The following is a 16832-nucleotide window of genomic DNA, read 5'->3' as shown; positions in this document are numbered from 1 at the left end:
GCAGCCAAACGCACCTAGTACACCTTACTAGTAGGCCAAGACCAATTAGACAACAAGACGTTATTCGCGTTATTAAGGAGTCTAACGACCACCATTACGCTAGACAGCACACAGTAAGTCTCCCGCTCAAGAATTAGCAGACTATTTTGCCAATAAGGTCATCCTGTGAGCTGATATCCTGAAGACTAACACTAAGATTAACAAAACCACTGACCAGAACAAGAGCATAACAGCAGCATCATACCTTATTCACACATTCTACTCTGACCAAAACTGGGCCACATTTCAACTACTGCCACAGGACAAAATAAAAACTCTAGTAATGAAATGCTCATGCTCTTACTACAGTCTTGACAGCTGTCCTACATCTCCCCTCTCATCGATCCCATCAGAGATAATTCAGTGTCTAACTGCGAGACTCGATGAGCTTCTTGAGACTGGTTTCCTCCCTTCAAACATGGGTAAACTTGTTCTCACGCCACTGCTGAAAGTCTCTGGCCTAGATACAACTCTAGCAGCAAACTATTGTCCTGTTGCCAACATACCCCTGTTCACAAAGATGCTGGAATCCTATGTCAGCAAACAACTGTCCTCTTACCTGGAACGATTTTCAATTCTACACCGCTCGCAGTTCAGTTTCAGATTGGCACACAATACGGAATCCCTACTGCTTATACTAACCACTTACCTAAAACAACACATCTGCAGGGATGCCCAGGTAATTCTCTTCCAGTTTGACATATCAGCAGTCTTTGACACAGTTGAACAGTTTACTATGGGAAAGACGGGACTAAACAGGCATCTCCGGACTGATTCTCAAATGATTCAATGAATTACTGGCTAGTAGAAGTTACTCAGCTAATGAAATCAACTCCTCTCCCGCTATTGGTACTCTGAATGGTGTTCCACAAGGATCGCTCCTCTCTTATTTTATTTAACTTCTTCATGTCCTCGCTCAGATCAATTAACCTAGGCCTAGGTGAATTATTACTGTCTTACGCCGATGATATCCTACTTCTACTACTGATACTCCAACCTGGACACAACCCTACCCAGACCATATCCATTGAGATGGACTCTGTCCAAAACTGGGAACAAAGAACAAATTAAAGCTGAATCCTCAAAAAACTAAAATCCTTTAGTTCCAGAATCCAGAGATCCAGATTCCATCCTCAATCATGATGCACAGTGGCGAGTCATTTACGGTCAAATCTGAAGCAAAAGTGCTCGGAGTACTCCTAGACTTCTCCCTAACATACTGCTGTCAGGAAGAAAACACTATTAAAATGAGACAGCTCTGACTTGGACGGCCATTCTTTGACCAAAAAGCTATTGGTACAAATGTTGATCCTACCACATCTGGACTATTGCAACCTCCTATTCCTGGGAATAAAAGCTAAATATATAAAGAAACTGCAATTAATCCAGAACACAGCAGCCAGACTAATCTTTAAACTGAACAGGTATGACAGTATCTCACCATACCTGGCCAAACTACATCAATGAAAGGATCAGGTTTAAAGCTGCCTGTACAGTCACCTCCTGCTTGCTGACTGATATCGCTACACCTACCCAATCTAAAAGACTGAAGGATTAACTGTTCCTATCCTCTATATCCTGCAAGGGGACTAGATTCCTGAATACATTCAACTCACTCTTCCCAGTGGTAGGCACCTCCCTATGGAACTCCCTTCTTATCGCAATCAGAACAGAGCAAAATTACACCAGCTTTAGAAAGACTAAAAACCTATTTCTTCCCCACATCTCACTCACCTCCCTCTCAGTCACAGTCATTCTTTCTAAGATCCGGATCACGTTCCTTCTTCCTCTCAAGCTATCAGCAATCCCTTCCTGAGGCATCTCATCATTCTGCCCTAATCGTTGTAAACCACACTGAACCCTGAAAAGGGGATTTTAGTGGTATAAAAGTTCCAAATTTGATTTGATATTCTAGATGTTGCACACATCGCTTGGTGACATGCCCATGCTCCACGCATATGTATGCCCCCCCCAACATTTGCGCTCTAAGGGGGTCTTTTACAAAGCTGCGCTAGAGCTTTTAGCTAGCTGAAAATGCTGGAATGCCCACTATATTCCTTTGGGCATTTCAGTTTATACCATGAGCTAAAAACGCTAGTGCGGCTTTACAAAAGGTCCACTAAGTGATCTAGGTGAATTGTTTATAGATTAGCACCCATCACGTATGGGCCTAGCTGCCTGTTATTGGCACCAATCATGTGCATAAGCACAACTATTCTATAAACTAGGTGCCAGTTTATAGAGCTGGCTTTTAAGAAAGTAGAGGGTAGAACTGCTACCTTTTGGTTTATAAGTTTCATGATGACTGTTATTTTTTTTTTCAAGATTATTTGCCCTAATACTTTTTGTTTTCTTTAAAGTATTTTGTTTATATTTTGTTATAAATGTATTCCCTTTTTGGTTTATCATATGTCCCTGCCTTTAAAATCAGCTTTTCACATTTCTTTTTCTTTTTTTTTTACTGTGCAATATGTGAAAAGCAAACATGTCCACTTTCTGAGCAGTCAATTACATAGGATTTTGTTTTGAAAGGAATGATAATATATCATTGGATCCATACCTTTCAGATTGCCTTGTAATCCTGGCATAGAAAAGAGATATGATCCAAACAAAACCAAAATTTTATATTGTAAGCCGTTATGTAATTTCCTGATGTTTTATATACAGTTTGCATATTTTCCCTTAGAAAGGCATATAATGAAACTAGCTATGTATATAAATTGTCACTAAATGAAGGCACATCTGGAATTAAAACAGAACCATAGGATGTTTCTGCAGACATTTTCTGCATAAATTTAATCTCTTCTTTTATCAAAGAGGTCATATCAAAAGTATTTGTCTTATTGATTTCACTTCCAATCCTAACAAAGCCTTTGTTCTGCTTATGACAATAGTGACGACTGTCTTTGTTCCACATGTTTGTGTTGCTAATGAACATCATAGGAGAAGAGTACTGCACAGATTCTACATTAGTACAGATGTAACAAGTTGTTGCAAAGATATTTCAGTTGAATATAGATGAAAAGGTGATGCTGCTTACAAGAGTAAAGGGTCAAAAGTTGTAGTGAGAGAGCTTCTATGCTTAAAATGGAGATTTCAGACCCTGGAGGAACAATAGCATACCTTCAATGACTGGGGTGGGTGTTAGGGGGAAAAGGAACAATAGTGTTAAAAGCTCATTCAGAGCTTGGGAATATGAGCAGAGAGATTCCAGTTGAACTAGAGCCAATAAGTCAAATATAGTATTTGGACCTGTGAGATTAAAGATTATCCCCCAGATTCTATATAGGTTTCTCAAAGTTGGGCATGCAAATTTAGGTGTGGATCCCAGATCAGCACATATACTAGTTAATGAGCTGTTAATAATTGCTGTTGATTGGCAGTCATTTGGTTTTACGCACCCAGTGCTCTATTCCATAAAATGCATGTCAAAAGTTTATAGCACAAAGCAGGGAGTAAGAAAGGTAGGCTCTTCCAAAACAACTGGAGACAGCGTACGTAGAAAATCAAATCTTTATTCAACTGAAAAAACTGTGACACACTTGACTCTGACTTGACACAGCTGTGTTTCGGCGCAAAAACGTGCCTTCATCAGGAGTCTATAAAATGAGATATATAATTATTTTTAAAAAATCATAATAATATAATAAAACATCTGTACAATAATATCACATATATAAAAAATGCATATTTATAAAAGAATGGTCACATTTATAAAGAATATTCAATTATTTAAAAAAAGTTATATGTAAAATACCGCATAATATCTATATCTATCTATCTACCTATCTATATATATATATACGTATATTTGAAACACAAGTATATTTAAAAATTGGTCTGTCTGTTTGCCTGTCCTATTTAGATTGTGAGCTCTTTGAGCAGGGACTGTCTTTTGTGTATGGTGTACAGCGCTGCGTATGCCTTGTAGCGCTATAGAAGTGATAAGTAGTAGTAGTAGTAAAAATATATATATACACACATACATATATATGCATACATATACATCAATTCACAAAACGGAGTTGTTTATAATTAAAAGCTATACAATCCCATATATAAACTCGTTTAGGTCTCTAGCAGAAACAAAAAACATAATTACTGAATAAGTATATATAGACATAAAGAGAACAAATTCAAATCAGATAGACAATAAAAACAAAAAAACAATAGTGTCTAAATGAAGTGCATATAGATGAGCCTACTGACCTTATAAGATGATAGTCGATGGTGTATATTCGATCATTAATTCTGTGATAATTGTTGTATCAGATATGGCTATCATCCTATAGATAATGGCAAATAAGCATTTAATCATATAACCATCTAGACAGACAGCGCTCTTAGGTATAAAGGTATGTAAGGATATGTATGGATAGAGTGATGCTGTGGATAGAAGGTATTTGTGTTCACATGCTTATGATAGAATAAAATCCTCAAAGGACATCCTCTCTGTGTATGTGTCATTATTTCTCAAAAATATATAGAGAATATAGAGCTGATCGAATATACACCATCGACTATATCTTATAAGGTCAGTAAGCTCGTCTATATTCACTTCATTTTCTACATACGCCGTCTCCGGTTGTTTTGGAAGAGCCTACCTTTCCTACTCCCTGCTTTGTGCATATGTTTGCGTAGGATTTTAGTGTACCTTCACCCTTGTGGTGGTTTTTTCCCCCTCTAAAAATTTATAGCGCACAACTCAAAAGGGGACATGGCCATGGGAGAGGCATGGGCGAATCAAGGGCATTTCCAGAAATTAAGCGTGATATTGTAGAATAGAGTCATTTACATGCCCAACTGCCATTAGTTGCATGCCAGCACTTACACCAGGATTTAGTAAGTTAGGTGTGAAATCCACGCTAAGCTGGTGTTCTGTAAAGGGTTCCCTACACAGAACGCCCTTTACAGAATACTAGTGTAATGTGGATCTTGGATCTTCTTGGCGGCTAACTTTGGGCGCCATTTATAGAATTCCCTCTATATGAAATTTATGGATGCCTGCGCTACACAGGTCATAGGGTGTCATCATAGCATAACATATGGAAACATAAGTTGTGTAAACAAAACAGTGGTGGTAGTTCCGCGATTGTTTTATCTATTTCTCCTTTATGTTTTAGAACTTCAGTGGGTCCTATGCCTACAATGCATCACCAGGTTGAATTCAAATGTTCTCATTCCCTAATGGATGAGTCACAGTATGAAATGAACGAAGAGGAAGATGGTTTAACAGGTTGGCTGGCTTTTTTTTAAAATGTGTTTATTTTTTTCTTAATTATTTTTTCCTACCAGAGTAGCTAGTTAATTGTATCATTGATTCCCTTAATGTCAGGTGAATTTTAACTGATATAGTTTGTTTACTTTCTGTCTAGCTGAGGAGATCGAAGCTCATGAACAGTATGCAGCTCTTTTTAAAACTGAAGAATCTGACAAAGATCCCGAGAGACAAGAATCATCTTTGAAAATTGTTATACTGGATGATGTACAGTATACATTTGCTAAGTCTAAAACAACTAACAAGTCAGATATTTCTTTTCCATAAGCAAGTGGTGTAGCTTAAAAGTCTTTGACAAATTAAAAATGAATATTTAGGGATCATTTTAAAAAGCAATGTTATGGCAATTAATGCATATTAAAGCATGGCCCAGTACACATTGAAACATAAAGAGGGGCATAATTGAACAAAAACGTCTATTTCCATGGGCGGTTATCTCCGAGTACGGGTCCGTGAAGGGGCGGACCGAACCGTATTTTCGAAAAAAAATAGACGTCCATGTTTTATTCGACAATTTGTGAGCTGGGCGTTTTTGTTTTTCAGTGATAATGGAAAATGAAAGCGCCCAGCTCAAAAACGAATAAATCCAAGGCATTTGTTCGTGGGAGGGGCCAGGAGTTGTAGTGCACTGGTCCCCCTCACATGCCAGGACACCAACCGGGCACCCTAGGGGGCACTTTTACAAAAACAAAAAAAAAAGGTAAAAGAGCTCCCAGGTGCATAGCACCCTTCCCTTGGGTGTTGAGCCCCCCCAAATCCCCCTCAAAACCCACCGCCCTCAAGTCTACACCATTACTATAGCCCTAAGGGGTGAAGGGGGGCACCTACATGTGGGTACAGTGGGTTTGGGGGGGGGCGGTTTGGAGGGCTCCCATTTACCACCACAAGTGTAACAGGTGGGGGGGGATGGGCCTGGGTCCACTTGCCTGAAGTCCACTGCACCCCCTAATAACTGCTCCAGTGACCTGCATACTGCTGCCAGGGAGGTGGGTATGACATTTGAGGGTGAACATAAAAAGTTGTGAAACGGCATATTTTTGTGGTGGGAGGGGGTTTGTGACCACTGGGGGAGTCAGGGGAGGTCATCCCCGACTCCCTCCAGTGGTCATCTGGTCATTTAGGGCACTTTTTGGGGCCCTATTCGTGGAAAAACAGGGTCCAGGAAAAGTGCCCTAAATTATCGCTAAAAACGCATATTTGTTTTCCATTATCGGCGAAAGGCGCCTATCTCTGATCGGCCGATAACCACACCCCAGTTCCGCCTTCACCACGCCTTCGACACACCCCCATCAACTTTGTCCGCATCCGCGACGGAGTGCAGTTGAAAACGTCCAAATTCGGCTTTCGATTATACCGCTTTATTCGTTTTTGTGAGATAAACGTCTATCTCCCGATTTGGGTCACAATATAGGCGTTTTACTATTTCGATTATAAGATGGAAAGTGTGTCACATACAAATGCTTGCAGAGAAGCTCATAATTATGTTAAATGGAGAGGTTAACACAAGCTTTATTATTCAAGTTGTACTATTTATGGAAAGTTACCACTGCCTAAAGAGGAGCATCTTTAAGGGACTCGCCTGTTGCTTTAAAAATATGCTCATCCCCTCTGGCCAGAATAGATATGAGCTAGTGGTGAGGACCATTGTATCCTGTTCATGCCCTTCCACCCCCCCCCCCCCCCCCCGATCTGCTAATTTTTAAAGTTAACTGTAGCCTTCAAGCCCCACCCCTATTTTTATATATTAAAATAAATCGTACCATAGTTGATTTAGCTATGAGAAGACTAAAAAGTGCATTCTGATATCCTACCTGGAAGAGATCCAAAACTCATAGACTATTTGGGGGGAAAAGATCTTTCATAGCTCTTTGCTCTCTACAAGAATTGCATTCCTGCAGCACTATATGGTAGAGATATCCATGCTGGAAATGGTATTCAACGGTGACAATTTGAAGGAATGGAATTAGATCTGTGAAACTGGAAGATATATTAGGGAAAATCAACAAACTAAGAAGTAGCAAATCATTTAGAGTGGCCCTCAGAGTACTGAAGAAATTCAAAAATGAAATTCCGGATCTGCTATTAATAATTTGTAACCTATCACTAAGTTTGTAAAATCCTGAGTTGATTGGAATGGGTAAACATAATTTGGTTGTTTACTCTTGCAAAAAGTAAAGTCTATGGAACATACTGTGACTTTACTAAATACCATATTTAGAAACAACTTGGAGAAAATATTTTTCACACAGTGCATGATTAAGCTTTGGAATTAATTGCCAGAGGTTGTGGTAAAGGGTTGGACAAGTTCCTGGAGGAAAAGTCCAAACTGTTATTAACAAGTTAAAACTGTGGAAAGATACTGTTTATCCCTGTGGGTAAGCAGCATGTAATCTGTCTACTGGGATTCTGCCCATACTTGTGACTGGGATTTGTTATTGTTGGAAATAGTATACTGAGCTTGATGGACCTTTGGTCTAATCTAGTATGGCAGTTCTTATGTTCGTATGTATGTGTGCACATTGATCCAAAATATACAGAAGGTATCTAAACACTGTTTGTTCCCAAGCTCAGGATGAGCTCAATACTGTAATATTAGAAGCTTATGAATGTGGTACTCATTCATATTCTGCATATGATGCATTCAAGACATTTTGCAAGTTTCTGTCTTGGGCATTCCTGCCCAAAGACTTGCCTGGTTAAGGACCTCAGGGCTTAGAGAAGATATCCGTATCAAAACTGACTTGACACTCCTTGCATATGTGATAATCATTTCAAAGAAATTGGTTCATAGTATCAAAAAAACATTGCACTACTATTTAGGATTTGTCTGCTCTGGTCTCAGAGCCTGCATCATCCTTTAGACATATAAGTACCACTCAATATAGAAGTTTGCTTTTGTACGAAAGAGCTTCACCCCCTTTGTACAAGTCCATCATCCCTAGTACCAGGCTTATTTTAGGCCTCATCAGAGAGTCAAGAGGCCACCAAACAGATGGCTCTCACTCAGTCTAGTTTTGACGGAAACATCTAAACACTGTCACCTCAGTACAATTCATTATTGAGGAATGGGAAAATATGACAGACACTCCTGGGTGCTCAGCATCAAGTCAAGATATCACTTATGGTTTCTCCATTCCTCTGAGAAGAATGCTCAGCTGGGCTCAACCATTGCAGTCTCTCATACCCAGCTTCAAGAGAAGGGCCATACACTTTTTCAAAACAATACAATAGCTCCTATTCCATCTCACAGTATGAATGAGGTTTTTCTTCTAGATATTTCCTCCTCCCAGAGTTCCTTATAAACTTCAAAAATTCCAATTTCTTACCAATACAGAGATGTCCTCATTGGGGTCCTTTGAACACAGATGAAGTGAAAGCTTTTCTTCAGTAAGACGGACCACAGTGATTTGCCCAACTGTTTAAATGGTGCAGTGCTCTCCCTGGTTTATATTCGGAACCTACTTTAAAATGCTGGGTCATATGGCTTCCATAATGCATATAGTCCTGCTGGCTCATCTCAAAATGTGAAGACCCCATGGGACCTAAAGTTTCAGTGGAATTAAACTCTCTAGCCCTCATCCTGTGAGGTCTTTCCTTTTGCTTGTCTATGAACTACACTCCAGTGGTAGATAGTTGAAACCAACCTCCTCAAGTTTCTTCCCTTTGTGCTTCAGTAGCAACATTGTATACTCACTATAGAGGTTTCAAACATTGGTTGGGGAGCCCACCTTACAGGTTATCTGTTCATGGGCCAAAATAACTAGAACTAAATGGAATATTTCACAATCTTTGACGCTGACACAAATGGACAAATACGTGACAGTATTCTGTGTCAGCAAATAAGGGATGAGGAGGTTGGATTCCTTCAATTACGTTGAGAGGCAGGATGAACATAGGATTGCGAGATTTTGCAATTCTCAATCACACATCTATTCAAGCCAAAACCTGCTAGCAGAGAGACTTATCAGTGTTCTTCAACCCCCACAAGTAGTCACATGATCCAGAAGTGATACAATTTCATTTTCCAGCAGTGGAGACCTTCTTAGACTGATTAAGGTGGACATCTCTAAGTTGTCCTATACAAGATGCACTCACCATAGACTGGGTTGATTCTTTCTCTGTGTATATTCTACCGTAGCCTTAATATCTAAAGCTTTACAGAAATTCTAAATAAGGCCAAGTGTGATTATTTTTAATGTGGCGCAAGCTTTGGCAAAATTGGTTTCTTTCTACCCCCCCACTCCACCAAGAGGCTATCAGTTCACCCTCTTCTCAGATTTCATGTTTCCAGCCCAAATAATGTCAGACTGAAGGTGTTCTTCTGCATCCCAACCTCAAGTTGCTGGCTTTGATGGCCTAAAAATCGTGCAGTGCCTAATTGCTTCTTTGGGACTACCACTTCCAATTCAAGAAATTCTAGTGACAGCAAGAAAACCTTCCATAAGAAAATCCTATGACTCTAGTGTTCTATCAAAGGCCAAGATCTCTTGTCCATTAAATAGAACACTCAAATACTTCCATTATTTCTTTATCAGTTTGGTGTTTAGGTGTTATTTTCTTTTTTGTATCCTCCACTGTATTATGCCTTTTCTGCACTGAAGATGGTGCTAAACAAATGTATGTTAATTGATCCCTCCAGGAGAGGTACCTAGCAAGAATATCTGTGGTGTGAAAATACCAAAGAACATTATTTTTTGCATCCTTAAAGAACTTTTGATTAGCTTGAAACTAACCACCTAAATTTACAATTTATAGACACCTAAAAATATGAGCCCTAAATATGTTTATATAACATAGTTTTGTTCTCTCAAAATGAAATAGTTAATCAGATGGGCACTTTAAGTGAACTGATTCATACATTGTTTAGCTCTGTTATGTGTTTGAGAGAAAAATGAATTATATTGAGCAATTTATATTTTAAGTGATGCAAATTCTACAGATCATATTACATAATGGCTAACTCGGCTATTTTCTTACAGAGAATTCTACTGAGCTTTGTCTTGATTTCACAATCTGTATTCCAATATGATACTAAGAATATTTTTCTGAATTAGGTTTGTGAGCATGATCTGGAAGAATCCAGGATCTTTACAGTAGATGAAACAGAGTGTAGTGATTCAGACATTGATCAAAGGTACTTGAAAAAATGGCTTATTTTTATGTTGGTAGAATAAGAAGCAATGAAATTGCTACTGATTTACTGTTGTGCAAATATTTAACAAAACCTTTATATCTTGTAAACATAATTAGTTTATGATACTTACATTCTGTTTGACTAAGTGTGCAAGTCTAATGTTCATCTAACGTCATATTTATTACAACTGAATAACTTCAAATAATATGTATAAATTAGCTATTATTTAAATTTTAATGAAAAATACCTGATTTACAAAACATTTAGTGGGTCTTTTACAAAGGCATGATGGCGTTTTTAGCACACGCTAAATGTTAGAGACGCTCATAAGAATATATGGGTGTCTCTAGTGTTTAGTGCACGCTTATTTTTAGTGTGTGCCAAAAACACCGGCATGCCTTTGTAAAAGGCCCACTTAGTCTTGCGGCGAGCAATTCTAAACAAATTGATCGGAAAAGAAAAGTTAGTGCTAGGTAGGGATCCAGTCTCCACATTTTCTGATTTAAGGGACTATTAAACTCAGTATCAATGTCATCCTTTCTCACACACGCCTCGCCAAAAACACCCCACTCACACTCACCCATTCTAATACAGCACTCAGCAAAACACCCCACTCGTACTCACCCGTTCTCACACACCCATCAGCAAAACAACCCCAGTCATATACCCCAGAATAGCACCCCCCTCCCACTCACTCCTCTACCACACCCCCACTGATACTCGCCCGTTCTCACGTACCCCAGAGTAGCACATCTCAACACACACTTACCGCTCAGCATACTTAGACAGTATTATTACATACAAATAAACCTTGTTTTTCTCAGTTACAAAGTACTAACCTATCGCTGAGCAGTGCCACCAGGGACAGCTTGTGAATTTACATTCCACTTAAATACTAAGTGGATCACAGTAAAACATCCATAAAAACTTTACATATACACAACACAAAATGTATTTATTTTTAAAAATTGTATTTTCATTTCACAGATCATGGCAGAACAATTAAAACATACATAATTGAAATTAAAATGACAAAACATGATTAAATGAACAGCATAACATAAAACAAAACAACATGAGAGCTTTGTCGATTTCACAATCTGAATCATATTAAGTTGTTCTGTGCTGAAATAAAAACCATCACAGGTATGTCTTGTGAAACAAACAGGTCTTGAGTTGTTTTCTAAAAAAACATGAGAGAGTCAATTTTATGTAAATTCAAAGGTAGTGAATTCCATAAATGTGGGTCAGGAAAGGAGCCTGAAATTATTTGTTTTTCCTGTGTCGAAAATATTGGGTACTGTTTGTGAAGAGGGTAGACTATACTTTCTGAAGAGTGCACATTGGGCCCCATTTACTAAACTGCGTAAGGCTCTATGCATGCCCAACGCATGCCAAAATGAACTTACTACCCAAGTACCGCGTGCCTCTTGCGGTAATTTCATTTTTGACGCGCGGCCGGAAAATATATTTTATTTTTGGATGCATGCAGGTTGTTACCATGCAAATTCCTTACCGCTAGGTCTATAGCTGGCGGTAAGGTCAGACACCTGCCCAGTGTAAGCTTAGGTTGAGGACTGTGGGTTCCCTAGTTGGGGTATTTGTGTTCAACGGCAGTGGTTATTTTTCTGGATGAGATGTCCCTGAAGAAAAACCCTAGCAGCTTAAAAACGTGCACCTGGTGCAACAGGACCATATCCATTACAGTTACCCATATCTGGTGCCAGCAGTGCCTGGAACCCAGTCATGATCTCTCTCGTTGTAAATTGTGGTCACAGATGGCAAGGAGAGAGGTCTTTGTGGTCAAGAAAAACAGCACAAATGGATTTTTGGTGCTGAGAAGTCTGACCCATCGATTTTGGCTTTGGAAACCTTGTTCTCCATGAGCCCCAGAGCTACATCAGATGCTGGGGAGATTTAAACATCAAGAGTGCACCTTTTATCCTCAACACTGAGCATTGATAAAGGCTGTTGGGACCAGTCATCATCCAAGTCATGGCCAGTGAAGAGGAATGATTCATCCTCAACTATGATACCTATTCTCCATTCTAACATTTAACTCTTAATACTCCCTTCTGTACCAGGAGGCACCATTCTTATAGATGTTCTCAGCATCATCATCCTCAGAGAAAATCCAGTTACCTGTAGCAGGTGTTATCCATGGACAGCAGGATATGAGTTCTCACATACACACCAATCTCCCCAAGGAGTTGTATTCAACTTAAGCTGAATAAATAAATAAATAACTCAAAACACAATCTAGAAAACTTGAATGAGTATGGAGAAAGACAAAAGATGAACACATACTCAACGCATGGAAACAAATACATAGAAAATACAAATACGCAATAAAACAAACCAAAAGGTCCTACTACAAAACCAAATTAGGACTGGGCTGCAAAGATATGAAGAAACTATTCCAACTCGTAAATAAGTTGCTAGACACCACCCCTATCACCACAACCAACACAGACATCCCACCCGCAGACAAACTTGCTAACTACTTTAACGAAAAAATAATAAAACTACGCAGCACACTTCCTTATCACAATACCGACATCGAAATCTTCAACGATCTGGACCCATCCTCTGAAGGATACCCAGCTGACCGCATTTGGATAACATTTAATCTCCTCAGCACCGAATCAGTTACACAAGCGACTCACAGGTTCGCCAAGACCCACTGCAAACTGGATACATGTCCCAGTCATCTACTCAAGTCTGCCCCAGACCGCTTCATAGCAGACTTTACATCCCATCTAATCTTACAACAAGGTCTCTTCCCTGAGGAACATGGCAACATCCTACTCACCCCAGTACCAAAAGATGCCAAGAAAAGCACAAACGATATCACCAATTATCGCCCAGTTGCGTCTATCCCATTAGTAGTAAAAATGATGGAGAGCTTCGTGACTAAACAGCTTACGGAATATCTGGACAAGTTCTCAATACTACATAATTCACAATCAGGATTCCAATCCCACCATAGCACCGAAACTGCCCTAGTCACCCTCCTGGTCAAATTCAAGCAGGAGATTGCCACAGGCAAAAGCATACGCCTCCTCCAGTTCGACATGTTGAGCGTATTCGACATGGTAAACCACAACGTACTACTAAGAATACTAGGCCACTTCGGGATTGAAGGAAACGTACTTAACTGCATCAAAGGCTTTCTAACCACCAGAACTTATCAAGTAAAATCAAAGTCAAACATATCACCACCGTGGAAAGCAGTCTGCAGAGTACCTCAAGGATCACCATTATCACCAATACTCTTCAACATGATGATAATTCCACTGGCACAATCCTTATCCAACCGAGGTCTTAACCCATTCATTTACGCAGATGATGTTACAATATACATCCCCTTCAGACAGGATCTGACAGAAATAACCAACAAAATCAACGATAGTCTGAACATCATGGGCTCCTGGGGAAACTCATTTCAACTGAAACTGAACACCGAAAAAACACATTGCCTCATCCTCTCCATATAACAAATACAAACCCTCAACCATAAATATTCCAGGGCATACCCTCCCTACCTCAGTCAGTTTGAAAATACTCGGTGTCACACTCGATCGCAACCTTACCCTCGAGAGCCAAGTAAACTCTGTAACAAAGAAAATGTTCTATTCAATGTGGAAGCTCAAACGATTAAAACCTTTCTTCCCAAGAGCAACTTTTAGATACCTAATACAATCAATGGTCCTAAGCCATGTAGATTATTGCAACAGAATCTACTCGGGCTGCAAAGAACAATTCATAAACTCCAGACCACCCAAAATACAGCAGCCAGGCTGATATTCAGCAAAACATGCTTTGAAAGTGCCAAACCCCTCCAAGAAAAGTTGCATTGGCTCCCAATCAAAGAACGGATCATCTTCAAAATCTGCACCTTAGTCCACAAAATCATATACGGCATAGTCCCAGAATACATGACAGACCTCATAGACTTACCAATAAGAAACAAAGTCAGATCATCAAGATCCTATCTAAACCTACAATACCCAAATTGCAAAGGACTGAAATACAAAACAACTTACGCAGCCGGCTTCTCCGACATAAGCACATAACTATGGAATGGGCTTCCAAAAGCTGTGAAAACAATCACAGGTTAATTTTTGCTTCTAACATGCAGAAAATGCAAAACTTTACCTCACTTAACTGAAAGGGCTTTTAATGTAATAAAGTATGCCCAGAAAACTATGAATTCTCTGAAATTGCATATTACACAAGAACGTTTGTGATTTTGAAGGGGTATGTGTGTATTCTTTTGTGTCTCTTTGTGAACGATTTTGCTTTTGTGCTGCCTTGTGTTTATGACTGTGTACTAATTAGATTGTAAGCTCTGTCGAGCAGGGACTGTTTTTCATGTTCCAAGTGTACAGCGCTGCGTAACATAGTAACATAGTAGATGACGGCAGAAAAAGACCTGCACGGTCCATCCAGTCTGCCCAACAAGATAACTCATATTTGCTGCTTTTTGTGTATACCCTACTTTGATTTGTACCTGTGCTCTTCAGGGCACAGACCGTATAAGTCTTCCCAGCACTATCCTCACCTCCCAACCACCAGCCCTGCCTCCCAACCACCGACTCTGGCACAGACCGTACAAGTCTGTCCAGCACTATCCCTGCCTCCCAACCACCAGTCCCGCTTCCCACCACCGGCTCTGGCACAGACCGTATAAGTCTGCCCAGCACTATCCCCGCCTCCCAACCACCAGCCCCGCCTCCCGATCTTGACTAAGCTCCTGAGGATCCATTCCTTCGGCACAGGATTCCTTTATGCTTATCCCACGCATGTTTGAATTCCGTTACCGTTTTCATTTCCACCACCTCCCGCGGGAGGGCATTCCAAGCATCCACTACTCTCTCCGCGTACATCTAGTAGCGCTTTAGAAATGATAAGTAGTAGTAGTAGTACGTCTCTGCATATATTATGTTCTTGTATATGCCTTTGTGTTTGTGTGCATATGTGTTTCTACTGAGAATTAGAAGGCAGAGGGAAGGGTTGGAGCATGTGTTGCTCCTGGTCCCATTAGTGTCTCACTGACTAATTAATATGAGGGCCCATCCAATGCTCACACTGATTGGTTGGTAAGACTTCATGATATCACAAACCTTCTAGTATGATGTCAGGCTGGAAAGCCAGCCATACCACCCGTCTTATTTGTTTTATATAGAGAGAAGCTCATGGACGAGGGGTTATCTGTCATGTGAAGCTGAAAGGAGAGAAACTCAGAAAAACCTGAAATGGACTTTCAGCAGAGGTGGTAGGAGCTAAAGTAGTGGCAAAATTCAGGCGTATATGGGACAAACAGAAGGGGACTTCAGTAGTGAGAGAGAAAGACGATGTTAACTTGAATAAAACATACAAAATTGTAGCAGACAGACACAGATGACTAAACCGGGTAGACCAAATAGCCTACCCAAAAAACTCAACACAAACTGTTCAGCCAGTTCTTCCCTTAGACACTTTGCAGAGACTCTTTCTCATTATTTTCCCATTAACTCCCAGCTCATGTAACAATATTTCTTTCTCCGTGGTTCGCCTTTATTCTAAGTTTTTATCACTCTCCAAATTAAATGCACAAGCAAACAGAGGCTAATCCCACTGAAGCCAGCAGAACAGAATAATACAAAAGTAAGGGGGACACAAGCCCATAAATAGAACAAACAAGCTAGGAAAAACTTTAATTGAAAACCATTATTAAAACCACAAATCAAACACTATATACAGCATTTAATTAAAGATATTCATTTATGAATCAACAAGCCTTCCTCATGGGAAGTGACTTTTGCACAGTTGATGCCCAACAGGGACAGGAAAATAGAGTAGAAATATAGTGGGTGGTGGAACCCTTTAAGGATTGCCCCTTTTTAGATATACTATGCCAATGACTTGGAGAGTATCAGGAGCTCATCACTTTTCAAAGACTTAATGTCTGGATGCATTTTCCAATGAATTTCAGTTATCAGTATGGCAATAACTTTTTTGTTTTGTTTTTATAACATCCATCAGTGAAAAATGAAATCATCAGTAAGATAGGAATTGGGATTAAGGTAGGAATATTTTTAATGTAAATGTATTCTATGATTTAAAGGGTAGTTGTACAAGACGGCATCTAGTGCAAGCCCATTTTCAGGCACCTCTTTTCAGTCAACTTTATAAAGGCAAATAGACACCTAATTTTTCTTTATTGAATACTAGCGGAAATGGCAGAAAATGTGCTTCAGAGCAGTCGTAAATGTCCACCCCTAGATTATTTAAGTACATGTGTAAATTAACTTAGTTTATAAGAACATAAGAAGTAGTCATACTGGGTCAGACCAATGGTCCATCTAGCCCAGTATCCTGTTTCCAGCAGTGGCCAAT

General features: G+C 39.6%; 1 protein-coding gene across 4 annotated transcripts in view; it reads left to right on the top strand.

The window, feature by feature from the left end:
- Positions 1 to 16832, top strand: part of ZBBX (zinc finger B-box domain containing) — a 182708-nt gene that overhangs the window by 109131 nt on the left and 56745 nt on the right. For all 4 annotated transcript variants that reach the window (XM_030217101.1, XM_030217100.1, XM_030217098.1 and 1 more), the window contains 3 exons: positions 5163 to 5275; positions 5415 to 5524; positions 10372 to 10451. In XM_030217101.1, the coding sequence (XP_030072961.1) occupies positions 5163 to 5275; positions 5415 to 5524; positions 10372 to 10451 (303 nt within the window). The remainder of the gene's footprint in view (positions 1 to 5162; positions 5276 to 5414; positions 5525 to 10371; positions 10452 to 16832) is intronic.

The sequence above is a fragment of the Microcaecilia unicolor genome, chromosome 10, assembly GCF_901765095.1.
Source record: "Microcaecilia unicolor chromosome 10, aMicUni1.1, whole genome shotgun sequence".
Taxonomy (NCBI): Eukaryota; Metazoa; Chordata; class Amphibia; order Gymnophiona; family Siphonopidae; genus Microcaecilia; species Microcaecilia unicolor.
The sequence above is the reverse complement of the archived record's forward strand: the minus strand, read 5'-3'. Positions and strand labels throughout refer to the sequence as shown.